General features: G+C 36.1%; 3 protein-coding genes across 4 annotated transcripts; 1 reads left to right on the top strand and 2 right to left on the bottom strand.

The window, feature by feature from the left end:
* Positions 1-469: 469 nt before the first annotated feature.
* LOC114527429 (contactin-3-like) lies at positions 470-17,416 on the bottom strand. Of its 2 annotated transcripts, XM_028549072.1 has the most exons (19): positions 15,921-17,416; positions 12,602-12,694; positions 10,625-10,915; positions 10,102-10,437; positions 9,225-9,327; positions 8,343-8,545; positions 7,967-8,111; positions 7,675-7,805; positions 6,919-7,194; positions 6,118-6,320; positions 5,054-5,144; positions 4,598-4,915; positions 4,323-4,402; positions 3,621-3,846; positions 3,251-3,357; positions 2,630-2,876; positions 2,184-2,315; positions 1,721-1,829; positions 470-1,516 (listed from the first exon to the last, which is right to left on the bottom strand). In XM_028549072.1, the coding sequence occupies exons 2-19, from the start codon at positions 12,687-12,689 to the stop codon at positions 1,366-1,368; spliced, it is 3,237 nt and encodes a 1,078-aa protein (XP_028404873.1). In that variant the 5' UTR covers positions 12,690-12,694; positions 15,921-17,416; the 3' UTR covers positions 470-1,365. The 2 variants fall into 2 exon arrangements, with proteins under 2 accessions (XP_028404873.1, XP_028404881.1); XM_028549080.1 differs by having other exon boundaries at positions 12,602-17,416.
* A 178-nt stretch (positions 17,417-17,594) lies between these two features.
* Positions 17,595-19,326, top strand: LOC114527468 (mediator of RNA polymerase II transcription subunit 34-like). The gene is made up of 2 exons (XM_028549125.1): positions 17,595-18,144; positions 18,266-19,326. The coding sequence occupies exons 1-2, from the start codon at positions 18,074-18,076 to the stop codon at positions 19,101-19,103; spliced, it is 909 nt and encodes a 302-aa protein (XP_028404926.1). The 5' UTR covers positions 17,595-18,073; the 3' UTR covers positions 19,104-19,326.
* A 186-nt stretch (positions 19,327-19,512) lies between these two features.
* Positions 19,513-23,862, bottom strand: LOC114527441. Its single transcript, XM_028549091.1, has 4 exons — positions 23,411-23,862; positions 22,636-23,001; positions 21,152-22,006; positions 19,513-20,910 (listed from the first exon to the last, which is right to left on the bottom strand). Exons 1-4 carry the CDS (start codon positions 23,846-23,848, stop codon positions 19,855-19,857), a joined length of 2,715 nt encoding a protein of 904 aa, XP_028404892.1. The 5' UTR covers positions 23,849-23,862; the 3' UTR covers positions 19,513-19,854.
* Between the last annotated feature and the right edge of the window lie 261 nt (positions 23,863-24,123).

Below are 24,123 nucleotides of genomic sequence, written 5' to 3' on the forward strand. Positions count from 1 at the left end.
TATAACAAATATAAGTCAATGACAGATCAAATGAATTTATTTTTATAACTATATAGCTCGGAATCCGGTTAGTACTGGTCAGGGCATGGACGAACACGTGTTTTACTTTCCCAATAGCGCTTTGATTTTGATATATACATGGTTACCCTAAGCTTTCTTTGATACCAAGCATGAAAATCACATCGGACGAGATGACATATGGCCCAAGGCCAAGTGACCGAAAATTCCCAGTAATCCGGAACAAATATTACATCGTTAGCTTTGTCATCTGACTTACAGATTCTTAGCGAGAGTTGCCTCACAACGAGCAACCTCGTAACGAGAATGAGACTTAAGAAGCAAATATCCTTTGTTTCGGACTGATCCTTAGCAGTGTCAGAAAAATGATCAGGAATTCGAACGTCGGCCATTTTGCACTATTTTGCATGCTGTGCCCTCTACTACAAAATGCATGCAGACCGCTAGCTGTTTTGCAACTCTCGTCAACTCCGTTACTACCATATAAGTTAAATTATCTTTATTTCATAATAAGTTACAAAATACACATATTGTATTTTACATAATATACAACATCACATCAATCCTAAAAATCTATTTCCTCTCTATGCTCCGAACGTAATCCTTAAAGGTTCCACTCTTCATCATAAAGTTATATGAATAGACCATTCAAAATTTAACAGCATCATGCAGTCTATTGCTTTTTACAACTGAAAACCTCGTTTCATAGCGTATCCATGTTTCACATGGTTATATATTCGCGTCGTTTCATCTTTTGCGTAAAAATATAAATTGAAACGACGCCATGGGCACATATACAGTGTAAACGTTGAACGGGATCACATCGCTTACTCAAAGTACATATGTGGCGAAAATGAATTTGTTTTATTCGGAAAGAACATGCAGTAGCTTCTTCCAGGCTTCTTCTTAGAGTATGTATGAGAGTTTAATTCCGTCAAATAATTTCTAAATTACATATATTATCAGACGCGTACTTTCAACGGGAAAAAGGTGCAAAATTCATTTTTGTCACAAGCATTTCAACGTAGAAGCTACACATCAAGTCATCAACACGACCTTTAAGAGGACGTGACCGCTATGGTTTCTTTTTTTCTTACTTTTTTACACTCAGTAAACGCGCAAATTCGATGCATGGACAGATGAAACTAATAATTCCCCGCAATGTAAAACACTAAGATAAGGCACCAACTGCGCATGTCTACACGAAGTCGTTTCTATGCCGTGAAAGAAGCATACCATGAAGTAGAACTAACTGTGTGAGTAACTTAGATGGCTTGTAGTTGAAAGCAGGTCGATGAAACAATTGCGAGATCGTATCAACTCCTGGCAAAACCATTTCATGAAGATTCAGACGAACATCTCTTCGAATTTCTTCGTAGAACCCTTATCTGAATACTCTCCAACAAACGATTCGTCGTCGTCATATTTATCTTCTGTAGACATTGCCAAGCTAACTTCCTCATCACCTGCCAAGGTTGATCCGTCCGAAACGTGAACACTAAAAAACGTAGCAATTAATACCTTTTTCCCTCTGAAAATAGTAATTTTACCTCCGCCTCCATATATGTTACCTTTACGCAACAACAGAATGCTCCCCTGGTTACAATAATATACAAATAATATCGGTCTTGTGAAAATATTTTGGGAGGTGGAATTCTTGAGACAGAGAAAGTTGGGATATGGTATGTCTTTATTGTCTTACCCAGATTTCAGGCTTGTAGCTCTGTCTTTAAACGGTGAAATGAATGGTTGAGGATCGTGAAGATCGTGCATATTGTGAAATCCGCCCCTCATTCTCTCTCGTTCTCCCACTAAAATTCCAGGAAATGGAAATATCAGTACACGTAAAGTAAAATATCTTTATACAGCAAATTTATGTATTATTTATATTATGCAAGTAACATGCATTTTCGTTACATTTTTAATCAGCGATGTGAATGTGAACAAGCATGATGTGAACATATTAAAGTACTCTCATAGGAGTACATAACGTATTTAATGCGTTTCAAACAAGCATGAGGGAAAGGGCAAAATGAGCAAAATATTCATACTAATAATATATAATAAATATATATACTAAATATATATAATAATAAATAATAATTAGAAGTTTTCAATTTCTTACAACGAGTAAATTGCAAGTGTACAGAATCATAAGCGCTTACCTTTGTATCGATTGGAACGTTTTAAATTCAAAACAACGATTATAAGGACAATAATGAACATTAGCAGAACAATCATAGAAATGACAGTGATGAACCAGTCCTTTTTATACATCGGGGAATCAACTATTTGACCTAGGAATTATATTCGAAGTGATTGTAGGTTAGACTAGAATGAAGACAATTGGTATTTAAACACATTAAACTGGTTACATGCATGATCCCGAGAGAAAACAAAAGCATGAAATGATTTTGAAGTATTAAAACCAACCGTGAGGTTGTAAAACCAAAGACCGAGCAAAATTATCTGCCACGATCATATTGTGAGTTATTTTTGTTCATCTCAATAGCTCAAATGCTCAATACAGGCATTTCATGTTTTGTTATTACAATCTTGGATAACCGAGATCGTCTGAAGCGGAAGTGAAGAAACGGTGCATTATACTTACTAAAACCAGGTGAATCAGTTTTAAAAGTAAAATACGTTGGCGGACCATTTCCTATGTTGTTGTAAGCTCTGATAGAAATATTATATTGCGTCGTCGCACTGAGACCATCCAATCTGTATTCGTTAGTTGACTGTTGATGAAGTATAAACACCGTAGAACATGGGTTGGTGGAAATGTCGGTACAATTATCACGATATTCAGAACGCTTCTTTCTGTTTGTCATCGTTCCCACTTCACCATACTCCAGCTAGAATTTAAAGCAAGACATATATACTTTGACAAGTGATCTTAAGGAAACGTTTTAATAAACTTTATCAACGTCATTAGTATGCTGTCATCGTCATTGGTATGATATCATCGTCATCGGTAGCGTGTTATCGTTATTGGTATGATGTCACCGTCATGCATTGGTATGATGTCACCGTCATGCATTGGAATGATATGATCGTCATTGGTATGATGGTTTTTCTTACGTTAGAACGGGATACCATGGCTTGTGGACGTGACTTGGACAAAACGATGTCACATATGCATGGCTATAATAGCCAATTAGAGACTATGATTTCTTTTAAATGAATAATAATAATAATAACTGTTCATTTTCATACTGATAGGCATTACCTTGTAGCCATTTATATTTGCAATATCAGAATTTTCTACATGCCAAGTAATCAATACCATAGATGATCCAATTTCTTTAATTTTTACTTCGGATATTAAACCGGGTTCTAAAGGAACACAGTGAATTTGTTTTAAACATTACCGTGTACATTACTTTTGGTAGCCGTAGTGTTAATACACACATAAATACTTTACATTTTAATTTATTCAATATTTGAAAGCAGTTCTATTGTACTTGTGATGAACTTGTGGTTTCAACAGAATGCTGAGGCATTTCATCAATTTTAACAATTTCTTAATTAATGATGTAGTTGAGTGGTTGCTTAACTATTCTCTGGAAAGTTCGTTAGCCTTTCCGGCCTGAACTTACTTGATTTTGGATCGGATACATTACTTTCCAAACAGCTAGGACCAAGGCCTTGACTGTTATTTGCTTGCAGCATAAAAACCAACGTTTGGCTTGCAGGAACATTTGGTAAAGTAAACTTATTTTCACTTCTTTTAACAACAGTGTGATTCCATCTCGAATCATTACGGCGTTTGTATTTCACGACGTAATTAAATCCTGGACCGTTAAAATCGATGTCTGTCATTGCCTAGTAAGGAAAAAACCAAATATATACAGGCTGTACTACTATTAATATAGGCCATTTTACAATCCATACAGTATGGAATTCAATATAATTATATCAAGTGATAAAATTATAGAAACATAGAAAAACAATTTGTAACCAGTTTATACACATACAGGTGCCATTTTAGATCTTTTTCATGTAGGTGTACGTAGTTATACCTAGCGAACTCTATATGGACGGGAATGATAACTTGATAAGTATCTTTGTAGACATATTTGAAGCCACATTGAGTACCAGTATTTTACTGAAAAGACTGACTGAAAGGAATGCTATTTTTCATACGAAACACGCAGAACATCTCCCAAAAATGAAGATGGCACCAAAGAAACTCTATAGTAATTTTAAATGATTTTCCCAATGACACCAAGATAATGTTAGGTGAAATTTCGTTGCACAGGTAACTTCCCATTCTTGTGAATCAGTAAATGTTTTCTCACCTTCCACTTGATTGTCATAACACCTGAACCCTCATCTTCGACATTCCTCGTCTCCAGGATTTTAGGGCATTTATCTGGACCTAAATGTAATAAAGCATTCAGGTATAAAATGATACGCTATGTACAGTAACACATGCGCTAAACACTGTAGTTTTGTTGGGGGGAAAGGCTGTATGGTAGGCTGACCTCTTAGTTGTGATTGAATGAATTCTATACAACTATATTCGAAATATCTAATCATCCATACAATTATAAATCGTATAAATTTTACTTACGGGTTGGTGAAGTCTCACAATTCTTATATTTAGTTGTATTAGAAGGTGGCCCATCGCCATATTTATTCTGAGTTATTCCTCTAAACCGAAATTTCGCCCAAGGTGATAACTTCTCCACTTTCGCTTGTCCCAAAGTGGCATTTATTCTTTCAGAAACCCTGTACCAGCGGTCTGAAGTGTCATATGTTGACTGCCATTCAATAATAACTGATATTTCATTGATGTTATAATATCCCACTAGACTGTCCCATCTCAGTATCGCAGTGAAATTATTACATCGTTGTTTCAAATGAAATCCACGAAGAGCATTTGGCGGACCTAAAATATTTTTCAAAAGTATTCAATATTTCAAGATTTGTTCAACCGAACACAAATGATCAATCACCAATGCGGTATCGTGCAAAAACCTCGAGTTTTTTCATTTCGTAAAAAGGCTAATAATGATTGTTAACTTACCAGTGATAAAAATGTCGGCTCTGGCACTCTTCTCAGCTGGAGCTGGTTTGGTTATGTATGCGACGCATTCGTATCGTCCATTGTCAATTTCCTAAAGAAAAATATATCAACAATAAGACATGATGTTAGAGAAAACATGCTATGAAGAACAACATCTTGTAAACCCAAATTTACATTAACGATCACATTTCAACTCTATTTTAATAACATTGTAAACCGTTAACTTGTTGTTGTTCCTCGGCGTATGTTTTCTGTTCTATTTTCTTAAATTTAAGGTAACGGCTCTTAGTGAAATATATTAGCTTTGATGAAAAACAAAGAATCTGTTCCCTCATGAAAATAATATAATTTAACGAATGTTCTCACAAGTAGTGTTGGTTTGTTGACACAAGAGTAGACATTGAGGAGGAAAACGTGCGTGGAGACACAAGTGGTGAAAATAGCGGGAACTCTAAAAAAGAGGATAACAGTAACGAGATACTAGAGTAGATGACACTATGCAGCAACAAAAAAGACACCAGTAACGAAGGAGACACAGGAAAATAAGTCACCATGGAAAAAGGTTTTTGTATAAGTTATCAGAGACAAAGATATCAGGGAAAAAACACTTGAGAAGAAGACACCAGGAAAGGAAGAAGACATCAGGAAAGGAAGAAGACATCAAAAAAGAAGCATCAGAGAAGAAGGCACCATTGAATACAATTTCATTGAAGAAATCGTCTGGAAAAAAACACCCGAGAAGAAGAAAAGAATATATGAGAAGAAGACAGCAGTCAGCAGAAAAGACGCTAGAGAAGAAGACATGGAGGAAGACATATAAAGTCCATATTCGTGCAGAAAAAAATATCAAGCTTTTATTCCAAGCATTTCAAGATCTCAATGGAAACAACGAATTCAAGTCCCTGTATATAATTGCACGCAAACGCATGCATGTACGTAAAACAATTCGCAGATTTTAGCAATGACTGAATGACTATGTTATAGTACTTTAATTTAGATTTAATTTGCCTCTTAGTACTACAATTGATTTGTATAACAACTATATGCGGAAATAGCATTCTTACGTTGGCATTTTTTATATTCAATTTCACCAATTTGTTCCCGCTTTTCTCCAAAATATGAGTGTCGTCATATTGTAGTTCACGGCCATTTAATCTCCATTTGTAATAGAATTCTTGAGATGACTCGACTTCGCATTGTAGGACAAAGGACGATCCTCTGCTGATATTGTAGTTGCTTTCAGGTTTTTTGAGAAATGTGATATGCTCTAAAATGGACAAAAGTAGGATGAATGATGAAAGTCTAATCTATATATATTGGTAACCTTATATTGTTGTGACATGTTGATGTTTGCACCAAATAAAAATTATCAATCATCATGCCATATGGATATAAGATTTAATTGAAGTTCAGACAGTGTTTAGTTAACAACGAAAGCTGCTGGGCGCTAGTATATCCTTGTACAGACTCAGACCACATGCACAGGGGTATATTTTTGAGAATCTATTTTTCAAGACAAAACTCAAAATTTCAATTCATACATGGATCTACACTTATTTACAGTGAATGTAACATCGAGTTTGTATCCCAGGTTTGTCTCCTTATAAACAATACAATACATTGTACTTCTCATATCCCAACATGCACTTTCTCTTGGATTTCAACGAAATGGAAACTCGAGTGTGGCTTTTTCATTTCTGTTTATCTCTTTGAAACTATATCCAGTACAAAGACGGTGGTTTAAGTCTCAGGTTTCTCCTAATGTTGCTTAGTTTCAGTGTGATGGGTAGGATGTACTTATTTCATACAAAATGACATTACAAACATCTTATAGATGATATGTCAGGTGGTAACTGGTAACATACCTGTTGTGACGTTAATCACTTTTTCAGCTTTACCAAATGCATTTACTGCAGTACATTTATATACACCTTCATCCTCATATGTCACCTTCTCATTAATAACGAGGAGCTCTCCGTCATTGACGTATTGGTATTTAGTGCTAGGAAGGAGACTTAAGCCATTTCTACTCCAGGTGTAGTTAGCCCGTGGAATTGCATTAGCTTGACAAGTTAGAGTTGCATGAGAATTTTTCAGGAACACGACAATGCTGCTTGATATATTAAATGTTGGTTTCCGTGCTGCAGAAAACAAGTGATAATTGTGAATGCCTTAATTGTTTATGATATATGGTGTTCTTATTTTATTCAGGTGAAAGTAATGGCAAAAAGAACATCCAACAATATTCTTGATGATTTTCATTGCTGCATTTAGTAAGGTAAGTACAATTTAGTACATGCATATTAAACTTTTCAGTAGTTTTAATAATGAAGGTCACTATTTGACAATGGCGAAGTTTGGCCTAGTTCAAACGTCGAATTCAATTCAAACAATAGATAATGAGATGATAAGGTGGCTGAATGATGTTTACCATCTCATTATCCATTGTTTGAATTCGACGCGACCAGGCCTTTGAACTAGGCCTTAAAAATACACTCAACCGACTCAGGATTTATACGATTTATAAATGAATGAATAATATATATAATTTCGCATTATGGCACTTCGATAACATGATTTGATAACGTGCAATCATGTCGGGTGAATCATAGAATAAATACCTCGAACGTGTAATGAAACAGTTTGGTAAATGAATCCAAAATCATTTTCTGCTACACACTGATACATTCCAGTATCTTCAACGTGAACACGGCTGAATGATATTTTCCCGCCATTAATTCTATGTCTTTCACTATCAACCATAAAGAAAAGAAAAGCTACGCGCATGGTTCTTTATACACATATCAGAGAATGAAAGTATGAAACAGAGTAGGCTATATGAGACTTAATATTTATTATAGTGGATCAGCTATACTCAGTACACTACACAGTTACGCAGTTTCAAAAAGTTACCTTCTTGTATCCATTTTGCTAGCATTACCGTACCATGTGTATCTAGGCACAGGGTCCCCAGTAGCTCTACATTCCCATGTTAGATTAGTAAAAACATCAACAACCTTATCTTCGATCTTAACATCAGGAAGCCACACAGGTGCAACTAGAAAATTTAGTTTTGGTATTTGGATAAATTTAAAAATGAGAGTACGATTTTCTGTGCATAGGAATAAAGCCAATAAAAGCATTCAAAAACGAATGTTTTTTTGCTAGAGGTTCGTGGGTGTTGAAGTCGATACTGGGAAAACCTTTTACCTCGTTTTACGATATTTGTGCAATGCCACTCTTATCATTCATCTCTGCATCTATCCATCCCATCCGCTTCAACACATACCTTTTACAATTAACTTCCATTGCACCATATCACGTTTGGCATCAATTGTTGCAATGCAAGCATATGTCCCGTTATGATGTATGTCGACATTTTGGATTGCCATCGTATGGTTGAAATCCCCAAAATCAATATCTTTTGTGTTAGTGATGTCCACTTCGTTATTTTCGTCGTCAATCCTTACCCAACGATATGACGGCGTTGGACTACATACAAAAAATAGTTAAGGTCAACTGAGACCAGTCAAAAGACCTGTCAGGATTCGTTGTTTCGATAGACATTGATCGTTATAAAGGGAACGTTGTGTAAAAACAGAATTTTGAACAGGATTTTAACATTGGTGATTTGAAAGCTAAACGTAGGACTTTCATTTTCAATCAAATTTATTGTTAACTATTTCTGTTTTAGACAGATGTATCAACATTGCTTAACATGTGATGAGTCTCGATAATTTTTTGTATAAATGGCATTTGTAATGAGATAAAAATTCTCATTATTAATTATTAATAATAAGGTTCTGCTAAAGAAATTGATCCTTAAATTGAAACTTAACTTATCGATACGTCTTCTAAAGCAAGCCAATACAGCCAGATGTCGTGAGATTTGCGAGGCGATTATATTGTGTAGATTTTCAGTAGCGTAGCCAGCCTGTCGGTAATTTGTCCCGCTATGCTAATATTTTGTTATTCACTGACTGTGAAAACAATAGATTTCTAAAGACATGAATAATTATAATTACTCGAAATTTACATAGCGGGACAAATTCGTCAGGCTGGCTACGCCACTGTAGAATTTTATTTTTGCACTATGTATAAGCGCTGTATAGTGGACTGGTAATTGGTCTCATTTTGTATACCACTCTGAGAATGAAATGCTAATTAATACCTTCCAGCAGCAGCGCAGGTGACCTTTACATAGTCAGTTCCCAATCTGACTACCCTGTCTTTGATCGCAGTAACAATCGTCGGTCCAAACCGTGACGCGTTCACTAAAAAGACAAGACTGAACTAAACATGCTGCATTTAAAACGAACGACTGAAGAAATCATTCATTTCATGCTCGCACAAAGCAATCTAAATTATGCCGTTTACTTAAATTTGCTACTATTGGGGAGGCGCTCATTACATTTGGGGCGTGGAATGGATATGAGCGTGAAGTGTGTTTATCGAAAGTTCTTAGAAGAGACGAAGTACAAGACGATGCTGATTATTTATGTGGTTAACCATGTGCTATTGCCTAACAATGATACCAAATATCCATTTAATTCGGATCCACAAGCAGTATAGTGAGAAACAGCTGAATGCAAGGATTAGCACCGCAATATAGCTTAATATTGACTGGAAAATGTCAACTCGCGTCTCACACCCATATATAGATATGCGGAAGATATCAAGATGTCCTTTTGTCATAGTTCTTTTTACTTCTAATCATTGTTGAAAAGTTATCTTGACGACGATTGATTCAGCCAATTTTTATTACATAAACATTTCAAGACGGAAAGATCAAAGAATATTTTAAAAAATATTTTTAACATTTCATTTCTACATGTTGGGCTTTGTGCTACATCTTGAAAACCTCGTGATCCTCCAACTTCATTAGTGGATTTACGAGCTATTTAGCAGCTAGTATATACATGCTGCTGTAAAGTTTTATTTGTTGCGACTTATAATATGATAGTATATATAATTCGAAGTGGTAGAAACGAATATATCCTCCGCCATATACTATAATGAGTAATAAAATGTAAACAACCCATGCTTACCTCCTGTTTTATTGAAATTTATCTTATGCGATCTTGCCATGCCATGAAAGCTAGGAAAGAAACAATCTAAAATACACCCATGGCCACCACCCATCAGGCCAAAATCAATTATATCTGTATCGTCAACTGCGGAGAAGAATAGCGTTCCGTTCGGCAAAACTACACGATGTTTGAAATCTCTCATATGTTTTACACCAGTAGAATGACTATGTCCTCCCCATTTGTAAACACAGCCTCTTGTGTAGGAGTGTTTAGGACATTGCAAAGAGTAAGGTCGTCCAACCACCACTTGACGAATGTCTGGTTGTGACTGACCTCCTATAAAGGACCCGTCCACTAGAAAAGAACAAGATCAGTCAAACAGATTGTTTTCTAATCTGCAAATATCAATCGAGTTCTTTGTAGTATGTATCTTTGTGTTGAACAATTGTAAAAGTATGAACACTAGCGGATGAGAGAGGTAGGGGTGGGGGGAAACCGGGTACCTATACCCCTGGATTTTATAAAAAAATGGGACATATACCTTTGAATTTTACATCTATTTTTCCACAGAATATTCTACCAAATGGGGATGAAACGAACAACTGATATTTTCCTTCGTAACGTAGATCCACAGTGTGCTTATCCACAACCAGGGTATTTTCGTTAAACGAAACAAAGCTTAAGTTATAGCGCGAATTGATAAGATTTCCATTATGATACCATCGATATATCTTGTCACCAGATCCAGACACTAGGCAACGTATACAATTAAAATTACTTGCGCGTCCATCATAATCTGCAGACTCGTTCAACACCTGTAACTGTCCTTCTCCTATATGAAAATAAATGGAAAGACGAACTTTAGCTTTAGCTATAAAGATCACCTTCGTGCATATATATATGTATATATAGGCTACATAGGATATAAACCATGGAGAACATAAACTATTATATTTTTTATCAATTCATGTCGCATGGGACAGATAAAGACTAACATACAGGGATGAGGGAACATGTTTTAAACTGTCAACACAGGCCTATAGGCTATATAATACCGGTTAACACCTATAAATTTGCGCATTTGGTGGTAAAATGGAGATAAATATCAGTGCATGGAGATACGATAAATAAGCCTCCTTTATATAATACCTAGATCCTTAGATTACTCTCCACTTTTGACCTAAAACACGTTTCCTTTATATTTGATTTACATATTATATATGATAATTTAATATATATATATATATATATATATATATATATATATATATATATATATATATACATATATATATATATGAAAATATGATAATTATATAATATATATAGAAGTGATATTAGTGAAAGTCGAGCAGGGCGCTAATATAGAGCTTGGGCGCGGCCTGTTCAGGCTGTGCTATAAGTTGATGCATGAGGTGGTTGTTTTGTAAGAGGGCGTGTGGTAAATATATGTAGTTATGTAAAAAGGTAAAGAAACTCGGGCGATTACCCATGTATCTCGAAGCGAACTCGAGAGAGTCTAGAGAGATTAAGAGTTTTTAAGGAAGCATCTAGTTTGCCGGTAGTTTACATCTCAAACTGGTGTTTTTGCTGTCACGCTGACAGAATGCATGCAGTTGAGTTAACATCCGTTCATCATTGCCATCCTTTGACCTGTTTGTAATCGAGGTCATGCATGTCACTTTCACAGCTTAATAATTCCACTGCATCCCCTTCATCGGCAAACAACGTGTAGGCAGGGCAAGGTTACTCGGATTTTATGGCCAAAATTTTCCTATCGTGCAAGGCAAATTGTGTTTGACATGGAATATGATAATTATACGGGTAATTATACTGACGCCATTTTTTGTCAGGCAATATAACGACAGATCTTATTAAATTATCATCACCAACGCTAGAATAATAAGTAGTGTTGTAAATGTTGCCGTAGAAACCGCGAACACCTGCTCCTATAAACTATACGACGGGAATATAAGAGCACTTATGGCGTAGATTAGGAAGTGAAAAAAAAACAAGGAATAGTCTGTTCTTCTGCCACCCAAATATCTCTCTAAAACATTGGCAAACTTTCTTTAAAGGCAATAACAATACCCTAATATAATTCATGGATATCTGTATATGATTTGAAAAATTCATGAAATGCAGTACTATTTAAAAGTATGAGTGAAGTCTTAAATTACGTGGCCGATACAAATAAAGCATCGACACAGCAGAGCCAGAAGGTTAAGTGCGACGAAAAATTCTTAACCAGAATCCTGTCGTTCCATATCGCATAGATAATTTCTATAGTATATATTATATAGGCTAGGCGAATTAAAATTCGATTTTTTTTCTGATATATTCCATCTTTGTAAAATGCATATTATATATATATATCTAAACACACACACAGCGGTTTGCTGTTCTCTGTGTGTGATTTCATTCGCCGTATAAAGTCTCTCGGTGGTTGAAATCAATTCTACAATCACGTATACATGGCAAGGTGAATACATTAGGTTGAGTACATGCAACTGCTTACCTGATTTAAAATTCAGCGTGAGAAGAAATAACGATGTTAAATAGATCAAAGTTTTCGATTTTATAAACAATCTCCATGTTGTTTCCATTGTTTCTTAAAATAAAAGCAAACTAATTTGACATATCAGTTTCACATGACACAACGGTTATATAGGGTCAAACGGTAAACTGACTTGCAAACTTGTATGATGATAATCTCTATTTACCCTTGCTCAGCCAATGAACTGTTTACTCTAATATCCCGTATGCAAATTCCAACAAAAGTACGCGTTTCGACTGGTTAATTTTGCAACATATTGAGATGGTGTGTACTTGCGGAGTAGAATTTTTCAGCATGTCAGGCTTCGAGCATATCTCGAGTGTGTCAATATATACGAGTTCCAAAAATTTTGCATTAGAAGGGAAAAGCAAATATCGGCTCGTATGGAAAGTTATTATTTCGGCATCACCACGTGGCGACAATTAGTAGAATGAAATTGTTTACATAGAAACTCGAAAAGCATTATCGTATTTATATAATACTTTGAAGTGAGCCGCATTCAGCGTGTATGAGAAAATTTGAAAATATATATCACCAATTGCTATTAAGCTACATACAATACAATAAGCTAAGCTAAGCTAAGCTGCATACACTACAATACAATACAACGCCAACGGTAACTTTGAAAAAAGTAATCATTTTTATTATTTACCGTTTCGACAGCTTACTTCGGGACACCAAATATAATAAGAATGCTTACGTTATTCGGAGATACCGTTGACGTTGGCGTTGTTTTGTAGTAAAAATACTCTGGTTCCCGACTTCCCGCTATTTTTTTAAGAACATACCAGACAGTCTTTGAGTCGAAGACAAATGATGCCATTGACGCTTTTTTGACCAAAGCTGGTTTAAAGGATAAACTTAATTTGAGAGTACTTGTGACATTGCAACCAAGTGGTGTGACTGGTGCCCGCTATCACGTTCATAGTCTCTTCGTTTGTCTTTGTTAATTAGTAACAGTTAACCTGCCCTAACAAAGGCAGCACTTATGGTTGTCATCGACTCCGCGATTCCGAACATGACTTATTTTTTTCGACAGCGAGTCCTAACTATTAAAAGTAATTTGCGGTTTATACATACTGACTGTATGCAATAGGTAAACACAGCATATATTATTCACGGTGTTTTGATCTGAAAGCACCCTCAACGGATCTTATGATACAAATTTTGTATGACCGTCGTCCGTCCACAGGCGGACTGTCAGCTCGCCTTGATTGAAGTTAACAAGTTTTAACATACGGCTATTGCTTATTATCGATGATGCAATCAGGCAACTATTCTGAGAAAATATTTGTCATTAACTTTCAATGTTGCCAATTTGTGTATATATATGTACACAGATCAGTATGGCGTCCTGCAATGGGAACTAACATGTAAAGTAAAACTGTAAAACCACGAGATAATCTAGGACTAAATAGTATAAATGGCACATGTTTATATTTCCTTCTGAAATGCATTGTATATAAATCTTAGGCTTATCCTTGGCTAAATACATCCGCATATAGCCACTTTTTAAGATGCATGAGGATCCAATGCATGCACCGTCTAAAAGCTTGCATGTATTATTTTCTTAAAAAGTTATCCTGATGTCTACGTTATGTAACAAACTGTGTATTTTCTTTCTCAATCTTGTAGTTCTAGTTTGACTTTTGTTTCAGTTAAGACCCGGTAAAGTGCTTGTCATGTTTTTTTATGTATTTACTAAGATCAGAGACTTTTATATTTGCACATTTGCGCATGCGTGTGACGTTGTCGATGACAAATCCGCATCGGGTATACGGTTATTAATGATGTTTCAGAAATTGGGTGCTGGATAAAAGATGACATTGATGCACGCTGCTAAATCAACAATTTAAAGCCTCGCGTTGATAGAGACTGAGCCATACAAAACAATTATTCATATTTTTACCTTGAACGTAATTACAGCCCCTTCTTGTGTAAACAAGCTAAAATATTGCCACCGCTGTTTGTACACTCGATATATTGAACTTATTTGATATTCCTCAAAGACCACTTGAAAAAGATCGTTGTCACATAATAATTAAAGCTTTTTTGAGGCTGCAACATTTTGATCATGAACGTTGGCCAGATGTTTGAGAACGGAATTGAAACATCGTAAGACAATACTGTATTTCTAGCACGGGTTCAAGCGGATTTTAATACCAGCAATTCAGCTTTTTGGTAAACATTCAACGTATCGTTTTCCTGTTTTTCCAACGTATCAACTGATCATAATAATCTTCGTCGGGACCGGATGTCATAGTCAAATCAAGTCTGCAATTTTTTGCCAAACAAACGTCATGACTTACGATTCTTTAAAACTATGTTCTAAGTTCTAACCAGATGAAAATATAATTATAGTGTTCTCCTAATTTTTACAAAAATTTTGTCACTCAGCTGTGTCTGCAAAATGCAAATCTAAATAATCTTTGAGTCACTCTTTACACACAGCAATAATATATCATAGTCAAATGATTCAAATATAGCCGAGCCGAATATATCTAGTTTTCCGCGTATTTATATGTACGAAAGTACTATATGATATTTCATATTTTATTACAACAAGAGTTTGTCCAATGAATAAACAGTGAGTTGTTGAAATGTTTTATCATTCTGCATGTTTAATAAGTTCGCAAATAACCCGGCAATCACAATATGACCAGGTCCACACAAGTTATTATTCTACTTTCTACACTATTATTATTTCCATGCAACACCTATATTAAATACTATATATACCACTGGTCAATATGTTTTCAGTTTCGTTGCGTTTAGTTTCGTTATTTAACTAGCGATCCGGGTTCTCACTTCTCAGTACCAGTTAAGATGGATCAGTTCAGCGCTGGTTAATGTGCTCATTATAATCGGAAAAGCGCCATTCAGAGATATACGAGAGATCGAAACTGACGATTTTCGTTTTCGCCATTAATAAACAATAACATGGTCCTCATGGTCAACCAACTGATAGGACATTCATGAAATACTGATATGATAGATGTTTTATCACATAAATAACATAATACCTTAGCGGCCCTGGTTACACGTTATACAAGACAAAATGTCCCACAAAGCAAATAAAAGTGAATTCGGACATTGTACATGAGTAACCTACAATACGTAATTATCTAATAAGGCATAGATATATGTAGGTCTAGGACTAGGATCAGAAACCAACAATAACTATATGGACGGCGAGTCAGCGAACGCTTTAATACTAATCTCCCAGCCTGTCAGACCACAATATATATACTATATACTATAAATACTATACATATGATACCTTCCTTACACGAAGTACGCCATTAATTCACTTGCAGAAGCTTGTTATGCATCGTACCTTAAAAAATTGTTATGGCACCGTTCACTCGGAGAGTATTAACTTGCTCGGCATATATTGACCAAACGCGCACGCGTTATCTGAGTGACAACAGCGTCAGTTATAGATACATATTGACCATTTCCGGGTGACGCACTAAAGCCAGTGTGGCCGAACTTTCTTTCATTAGAACCGTTTTAGTGCATCATAGTTGATACTCCCTCTACGAGTTGAACTTAATTGTGGTTCTTAATTTGAATTTTAAAAAATATTGGCCAAGGATCAACTTTTTATGTTCGACCATGACTGAATTTTTTCACTTTTTATTTCAAATTTTTTTGGAAGAGATGTGACAGATGACATTGATCATCTAGAATTTCAAAGCTATATACAGTATACATTATGCACGTAATCGGCGATAACTAAAAAGTTGTACATTTTACTAATGCACTGCGGTCTCAAAATAATTTAAAAAGCGAATTGAAGTTTTTTGAAGGACAAATATAAGAAAGGATGTTATTTTCTTCGTTTGTGTTGAAGTTTTATATCATTAAGTGATTTTCTTCTCATCCTTTGTTAGTCATTTATGCTTGATGCTCGCAATGCATTGTGGTAAAATGTACATGCTGCCATCTTTTTCGTTATGGTCAATTTAAGCCCCGTTTACACTACACTCAATTTATTGGCACGGCACGGCTAAAATTGATACCCGTACCCATTTTTTTAGTGTTCACGCTGAGCCTCGTTCACAGGCGCTTTAAATAAAAAAGGCCGAGTACAGATGAAATGGGCACGGGTACCCATTTTAGCCGTGCCGTACCAAAAATCGAGTGTAGTGTAAACAAGGCTCCACATCTGAGAAACTGGAACTTGATATGGCCTGTAGATCAACGTAATTGTACACACAATCAGTATATTTTTCTGAAACTTTACCGATTGCTTGGTCTACTATTTAATGTCGAGATCATGTCACTATATGACTTATGATAATGTACTCGAGAAGTCAGGATTTTCCTCATCAACAAATTAAAAATCCAACTGCTTTACAGTATTTGTATACTATAGATGTCAGATGACATTCGTATACCGTGGGAATGCACTGTTGATATACTCCATTCTACTGATAAAGAGCTCTAAAAACACTTCAAGAGTGTATCGGATTTATCTTACGCGGGGCCTGTGGCATTTTTTCAGTACGGAGCACTTAATTTCTAGTATACCATGTTGTGAGTAAAAGTCTGAGTTATTAGGCATTATTATATACATTTACTTTACAATAACCACGAGCGTCGGCATCCTCTTATACTAATTACGAGTGTATATTGTATGAGTGTAGCCTAATTTGTTTTTTTGTCGGATTCCATTTGTAATACATGAACACTAAATTTAGTCACCATGTTGTCAGCAGTTTATTATAGTCGTGTATAGTGGGCTCAGCTCATATAACAAGTATTAACAATCATGCATACACTTCAACCTCGTACCCAGGGTCTTTTTACCTACGCTCCACGGCCCACGCTGCGGCGAAGACCCTGGTATCGGCTGGTCACGTGGTGGCATGTAAATTTTTCCCCTTTGGGGGGGAAGGTAAATTTTTCAGCCTGGTCGCAGGCTACTTTGTTGCCGGCATGTTGAAAAATTCGACGTGTGGGCAATTTCTTTCGTGCTTGGAGTTCGCAATATTAAATAGCTTATATTGTGACGTTATTTTAAAACCAAAACAGGTGATTTGCCTAGAAAAGGCATTTTTGAATTTGGATATTCTGGTGGTTCTACCTACAGGATATGGTAAATCTTTGATTTTTTACTTGCTTCCTGCCTTGCTTTATGCGAAGAAGCATGGTGTTTCGAAAAGCGAAATAAACATAACATCAATTATTGTGGTTGTATCACCATTAAATGCGCTGATTGCTAACCAGATCTTGCGGTTGGCCTCTAGCGGAATTCGGGCAACTGTTGTCGACGTAAGATCGTCAATAGAAGTTGAGGAAGAGGACAAAGAAATACTTGCCTGCGACTTACGTCTGAGCGACAAAGCCAAGCTTGAAATTGGACACTATAACATTGTGTTCGCACACCCTGAAACGTTTGTGTCATGTGCTTATGGAAGGAAGTTAATGCAGAGTGAACCTTACCAGGAAAATGTCTGTGCGATTGTTGTAGACGAAGCCCATTGCATCTTGGAGTGGTAAGTTTAACGATATTCACTTTTTTTAATATTTTATAATATTCAGAACCAATGGTATTGTGCTACAGACTGCTACTGGTGCAGTAGCAAAGTTTAATAGAATTATATTGTGTCATTTCAGGGGTAAGGATTTCAGAGTGGACTATGGCAATTTGGCTGTTTTGTGTGCAACATTTTCAAGTGCTCCAGTTGTAGCCATGACTGCCACAGCAAATAAAACTGATAGAGAATTAATCAAAAATTCATTGGGTTTGAAATTGTGTGCAGAAGTAGTTGGCAATCCTGACCGAAGAAATATAAAATATGAAAAACATTTTCGAGGTGGACCAGATGTGGACTCCCTAGTAAAAATCCTTACTCCCATTGCTGAAGATTTGTTAAAGAAACTGACAAATTATCCCTTAACAATTATATACCTTCCTTTGAAATGGTGCGGATTTGCGTATAAGATATTTGAATCAGTTTTGGGAAACAGCCAGTACTTCCCAACAGGATCAGCATCAATACCTGAGAACAGGCTGTTTGCTCAGTTCCATTCACCTCAAACACAGGAAATGAAAGATGAAGTGTTAAAGCAGCTGTGCTCTTCAGAAAGTACCATAAGGGTGGTATTTGCTACAGTGGCTCTGGGAATGGGGGTTGATATTAAGGGCATTAGGTGTGTTGTTCATGTCACCCCACCATATACTATCCAGGCTTACTTCCAAGAAACTGGCAGGGCTGGAAGAGATGGACTACCTGCAACTGCGATTCTCCACTACAACAATCGTGACATTGCCAAAAACAAAACAGGAATGCAAGAAGAAATTAGGACTTTTTGCCATAGTGAGTCGCAGTGTCTTAGAAATATATTGCTCAGTTCACTAGATACTGACCAAAAGTATATAAAGCCAGTTTATCCCAAACATCTTTGCTGTAGTGTTTGTCAATCAAAATGCGATGGTACAAGTTGCATTTAACTTTCCACATTTGTGGCACTTACCACACTGCAGAACTTTGGAACATGACTTGGATAATGATTTTAGTAATCTAATTTTGTATGCTGTATATTCAAGAAAGAATACCATGCGCCTTGAGGCAAATAATGTAGTAAAACTAAAATTGGGATACTTACTTTGGGTGGAAGGCAGACTAGAAAGTCTTTATTGATGATAACTACATTGCTTCACATTGTTTATAGTTTTAAACTTTTTAAAGTAATTCATATAAACATCAAAATATTAGCATCTTTAAACACAACATTTGGGTCAAAACAAGACGAGATTTGTCTGTTTATGGGTTTCAATAATTTATATTGTAAATACACACACTATACTGGAGTAATGTTATAGACTGAATTTCACCATTCATAGTACTGTATTTGCTTTTTCAATAACATTAAACAGTTGTTTGGTCCCCGGTTGAACTCAGTTCACAATATGCAAATAACAACCCAACACCCCAATGGCAAGAGAATAAAACATGCAAATATTATATATATGGTGCAACATGGCTTAGATTTTAGTGTGCCTGACACTCTAAACAGTCAAACATGGAAACAACCATTGGGAAAATGCAATAAGCCTAAAATGGTAAGATCTATTTGCAGTAAGCAGTCATTAAATGATCAACAATGCCAGATTGTGACATTAGTGCAATAGCAGTTTTGTGCTGTTCAAGTGTCAATTAGTGCTCTGTTGAAAATTTAATACTAAGGAGCACACTAAGTTTCTAGTTACTTTGTTCATCACTGTCCTCTAGTGGTTCAACTGCAGGTGTATTATCAACTGCTGGGAAATGCAATGAAATATTCTTCTGGTGTCGTTTGAGCCATTCAGAGAACACGTTTTCATTTAAATCTTCTAAAGGGTCAGAAGAAATCCCCGCAAATGAATTGTGGGATCGGCCAATAACTGGGGAGAAGGGCTTTAATTTGTGTAGATCACTGGAAACTTTATCCTCATCTTGTGAAGAGGACCTATGGGAATGGGCTGATGACTTGCGTTTGATTGCTGCCTGTTCATTAAACGCATCAACAACCTTGCGAACTCCACCAACTGCCTTGCTCATTCTTCCAATTGCCTTTTCTGTCTTATTAGCACCCATCAGACGAATAAAACCTTTAAGATCAGCATTTCGGTTTTCTTGCAGTAGGTCAATCTCAATGTTTTTGTCATTTCCTCCATTCCAATTAGCCAATGCTGCCCACTTGCACTGATGTGCCTCTCTGGGTGAAAGAAGGACTTCATTCTGCACTATAGCAATAAGCATCTTGATAGCATATGCATTGAATCCAGAAATAGATGAAAAGTAATACAACATCTGTTTCTGGATTAGTGCTAAATGCTCCCCATTTCCAGATGCCACAGCATTCTTGCAATCCAGAAGAATCATGAAAGACTTCAATATGTTGATAGCATAGTTGAAGACACCATCAGTGCTGTCATCATCTGAGGATTCCATGCTGTTTTCATCCAATGTTGGATAAATGTACTGTGCGACAAACTTGTCCAATACTGCTAGTACTTGGGTCTTCTTTTCTTCATTATTTAAATCATCAATGAGAAAATGATTATTTTCTTCAGGAGACGTGTTGACATCTTCCATTTTGAAGAACTCGAGCAAAGCTTCTACCAAATAACAGTGACCAACACTCATGAAGAGTTGTTCACAGTCTTCATAATGCTTGACATCAACTGTCACATTTCTTCGATTGAGCACTTCTCGGAAGTATCGCAACGTACCATTTTCTCTTCCAGAATTTTTGTAGAGCCGTTTAAAGACTGACTATAAAAAATTGCAACTTAGTGGTTAACTTTACAGAAATATACAACACTGAGTGATATGCTATGTTGTTATTGATCCACAGTCCCATAACAAATCATACAGCCTTGTACCTAGTTGGAAAGTCAACTCACATTGAGAAAATTGATACAGTAGTTTAAAACACAATGAAACAACCCACAAAATATTAATTGTTGACATCAGGATATCCTAACAGATGAAAAATTAGCTAAATTAAGCTTACCTTTAAAAAACTCCTCTTCGTATGCCATCCTACAATACGATATGGATACAGATGGTCAAGACGCTGCTTTGCAGTATGACAACCGGAACGTAGATCACGTGCACCAGCGAACCTGACTCTTGTCAATTCATCACCAAAACAAGGAATCTTTACTTCTTGAAGTGGGTCAAAGTTTGATGATGCTGGTGGGATGTGGGATCTAGGTTGATCTGGCCGAGTTGGAACTTCCACCAAGGGTGGGGAAACAGAAGGCTGGTCAGGCGGATCTTTGCACATACCACTTGCCTTGTATATTTCTTGGGTCCATTCTTCCAACTGATCTAACACATCGACACAATCACTGTATTTTTTTTCATCCTTCATTAATACTGGCATTGTGACAATTTCTGATTTCCGTGATGCTGTTGCAGAATTCTCATGATGAAGGAGAAGTTCCTCAGACAGACAAGATTTAAGGCTTGAAAACTCTTGAAACTTTGTGATTAGGGTTCTTGCTATTAGTATCCTGTATCGATTTTGAATCGTCCTCAATTCTTCCTCCTTTATTCCAACAAGTTCACGAAAGTCGCAAGTCCTTATATCTTTCTGAGGGCCGTCATCAGGAAGGTGGTCGCTTGAAACTCTGGTGAACACCATGCTGGTTGCAACTGCATGCACACTCTTATTTTGATGAACCTCTCGCATATCATGCACCTTCTCCTCCCAATCTATGTTGTCAACAACAAAGACAAACTTCCTTCCAGACTTTAGCAATTCTACAGCATGATCCAAAAAGTGCTTCCCAATGTCATCGAGGACTACATACTTTTTAGAAATGCTTAGACAGAAACCATACTTGTTAAGTTGCTCAAACAACTATAAAAAAATTAATTAGTGTTGTTTTAATTAGTTATTGTGTAAGTTCTAGTAGAAGTATACAGCTGATTGAGCTAAATAATGGTATCTTTTACCTAGCTCAAAGGTCAAAGTAAGTCAAAACATAAGACCATACACAAAAAAAAATTGTAGGAAGGACAATTTTTAATGCAGCTGTGTCTAGAGTATTAATTTTCAATTGACCAGCTTAGCTACCAGTAAAAACGTTTAATCATACTTGCAATCAGATTTACATAGTATACTGACAGAACTTGAAAAAAAGTCAAACAAGTATTTCAATATGAATTATGTTTTCTACAAAAACATATTTTGCTGCATTAAATTCTGGCCCCAATCTGCCCTTTCTATCCCTTGCTCCATAGTATGGAAGTTCCTTATTCATGACTTGAAGTAAATACTGTTTGTTAATTATCATTATGTGTTACTTGACAAATTGCATCAAAGTTTTTAAGCAAATTATTAATTATGAAGAAGTCTGGCATGTAGGTGAGGTCGCAATAAGAAAGTCCCATCTATGTATTGACAGACATCTATTGACAGTCATTTTTTCCTCAAATCATGAAAGATCCTTACAATAAATACTTGATACCAAATAATCTATTACTTACATTACTTGATGCTTTTCCTTCAGTCAGGAGAACAGTATTAATCCTTTGTACTCTGCTCAGTTCATGACATCTCATAAACATGATAATACCATAAACCAAGCAAATAGGGGATAGCTTTTTTCCTAGGTTCAACATGGAGCAATTTAGCAAGCTTGATAGGATTTCAGCAACAGTGGGACATCTAGTTGAGAGTTCATTTACAATTTCAACCATCCAAGTCTCCTTGGACAACCCTTCGAAGCTTCTATCTCTCAACACAGATGGCTCATCTCTTCTGGTGATATCAAACAATTCTTTGTTGGCTTCTCTTAACATTGAGTTGAGTTGTTGTTTCAAATTTTGATCAACTTGTAAAGGATTTACATTCTAGGACAGATATAGGACACCAAGTTTAACACACAAGCATGGTAGTCTATATGACTAATTGACATTGAGATGAATAAAGGTTTATTCATCTCAATGCTAATTGACCTTTGATCTATAAATTTTGGTTTTGTATGGGGTATTAAATTTTGTTCCATACTTTTCGCACTTAGTTTGGCACTTAGCAATTTAATTATACTTTTGGCCTTTTAGTTATGTCGAGGACAGTTCATTAAGGTGTACACATAGAAGATCTACGTAAATATTGCAGCCATTTTGACTGCAAAAAAATTTACATATCCTTGCATGCAAATTATCTGTCGAAATTTAGCATTGTTTGCGCAAACGAACAAATCCCAATAAAACGTATCGATCACAGTCTTAAAATATAAAGACAATAAGTTTCACTTACTTCTATATTCTGCGTGGAATCTTGACAAGAATCAAACGACAATGAAACTCTTCCTGAAGGCGTAGTAGATGTAGCTCGGCGAGATTTTGGCGGTTGGGAAATAGATGGTGAGACATTGACACAGCGTTTGAACCGAGTTTCACTTGAGTCATCTTGGTGAAAGAATCGTTCGGTCTCCAGAATAACTTTTTGAAATTCCATTGTGTTATTAAGCCTGCGCTCGCATGGTCTACATATCAGATGGGGCAAATTCGCCTCGAAAACAATAGCATGCCCGCAAATTTGTTCCGCAATCTTGAGTAAAGCTCTATTTGAAGGCTTGAATATATTCTTGCGGTGACTTATGTCGCCAACAGCTCTGCAAAGTCGACAAGAAGTCGAATCTATTGAAGATTTCGAAGTTCGATACGTTTTCTTCGGGGTTTCCTTGGAAGTCATTCCGATAAATAAGCTTCGAGACTGAACCACATGTCTCTTTATTGTAATTTAATATGTAATTTGATATGTATTGCAAGGCGCTGTCATATTTTACGCAGTATTAATTTCCGTTCTACCCCAATTGCTAGCTCGAATTAATTTCTCACTCCTCGAAAAAACTTCTGATACAAAACATTAAATAATAACAAATTACTCACCATCCTACCCTAATTTATTTCTTTTGTTATCTCCCAGATTCTGGGAGACACGTGACCAGCCGATACCAGGGTCTTCGC

This window comes from Dendronephthya gigantea, unplaced genomic scaffold (genome assembly GCF_004324835.1).
Source record: "Dendronephthya gigantea isolate DGI-Jeju-01 unplaced genomic scaffold, DenGig_1.0 000001F, whole genome shotgun sequence".
Lineage (NCBI taxonomy): Eukaryota > Metazoa > Cnidaria > Anthozoa > Malacalcyonacea > Nephtheidae > Dendronephthya > Dendronephthya gigantea.

What these genes read in the sequence shown, in the direction of transcription:
- LOC114527429 (XM_028549072.1), bottom strand. Translation starts at nt 12,689, where the DNA reads ATGGAAACAACATGGAGATTGTTTATAAAATCGAAAACTTTGATCTAT. An exon ending in AGTGATTAACGTCACAACAG is followed by an intron (nt 6,321 to 6,918) that starts GTATGTTACCAG and finishes TGTCCATTTTAG; the next exon opens with AGCATATCACATTTCTCAAA. An exon ending in TGTATCCGATCCAAAATCAA is followed by an intron (nt 3,358 to 3,620) that starts GTAAGTTCAGGC and finishes GTGTTCCTTTAG; the next exon opens with AACCCGGTTTAATATCCGAA.
- LOC114527468 (XM_028549125.1), top strand. Translation starts at nt 18,074, where the DNA reads ATGCAGAGTGAACCTTACCAGGAAAATGTCTGTGCGATTGTTGTAGAC. An exon ending in GCCCATTGCATCTTGGAGTG is followed by an intron (nt 18,145 to 18,265) that starts GTAAGTTTAACG and finishes GTGTCATTTCAG; the next exon opens with GGGTAAGGATTTCAGAGTGG.
- LOC114527441 (XM_028549091.1), bottom strand. Translation starts at nt 23,848, where the DNA reads ATGACTTCCAAGGAAACCCCGAAGAAAACGTATCGAACTTCGAAATCT. An exon ending in ATTCCACGCAGAATATAGAA is followed by an intron (nt 23,002 to 23,410) that starts GTAAGTGAAACT and finishes TATCTGTCCTAG; the next exon opens with AATGTAAATCCTTTACAAGT. An exon ending in CGAAGAGGAGTTTTTTAAAG is followed by an intron (nt 20,911 to 21,151) that starts GTAAGCTTAATT and finishes AATTTTTTATAG; the next exon opens with TCAGTCTTTAAACGGCTCTA.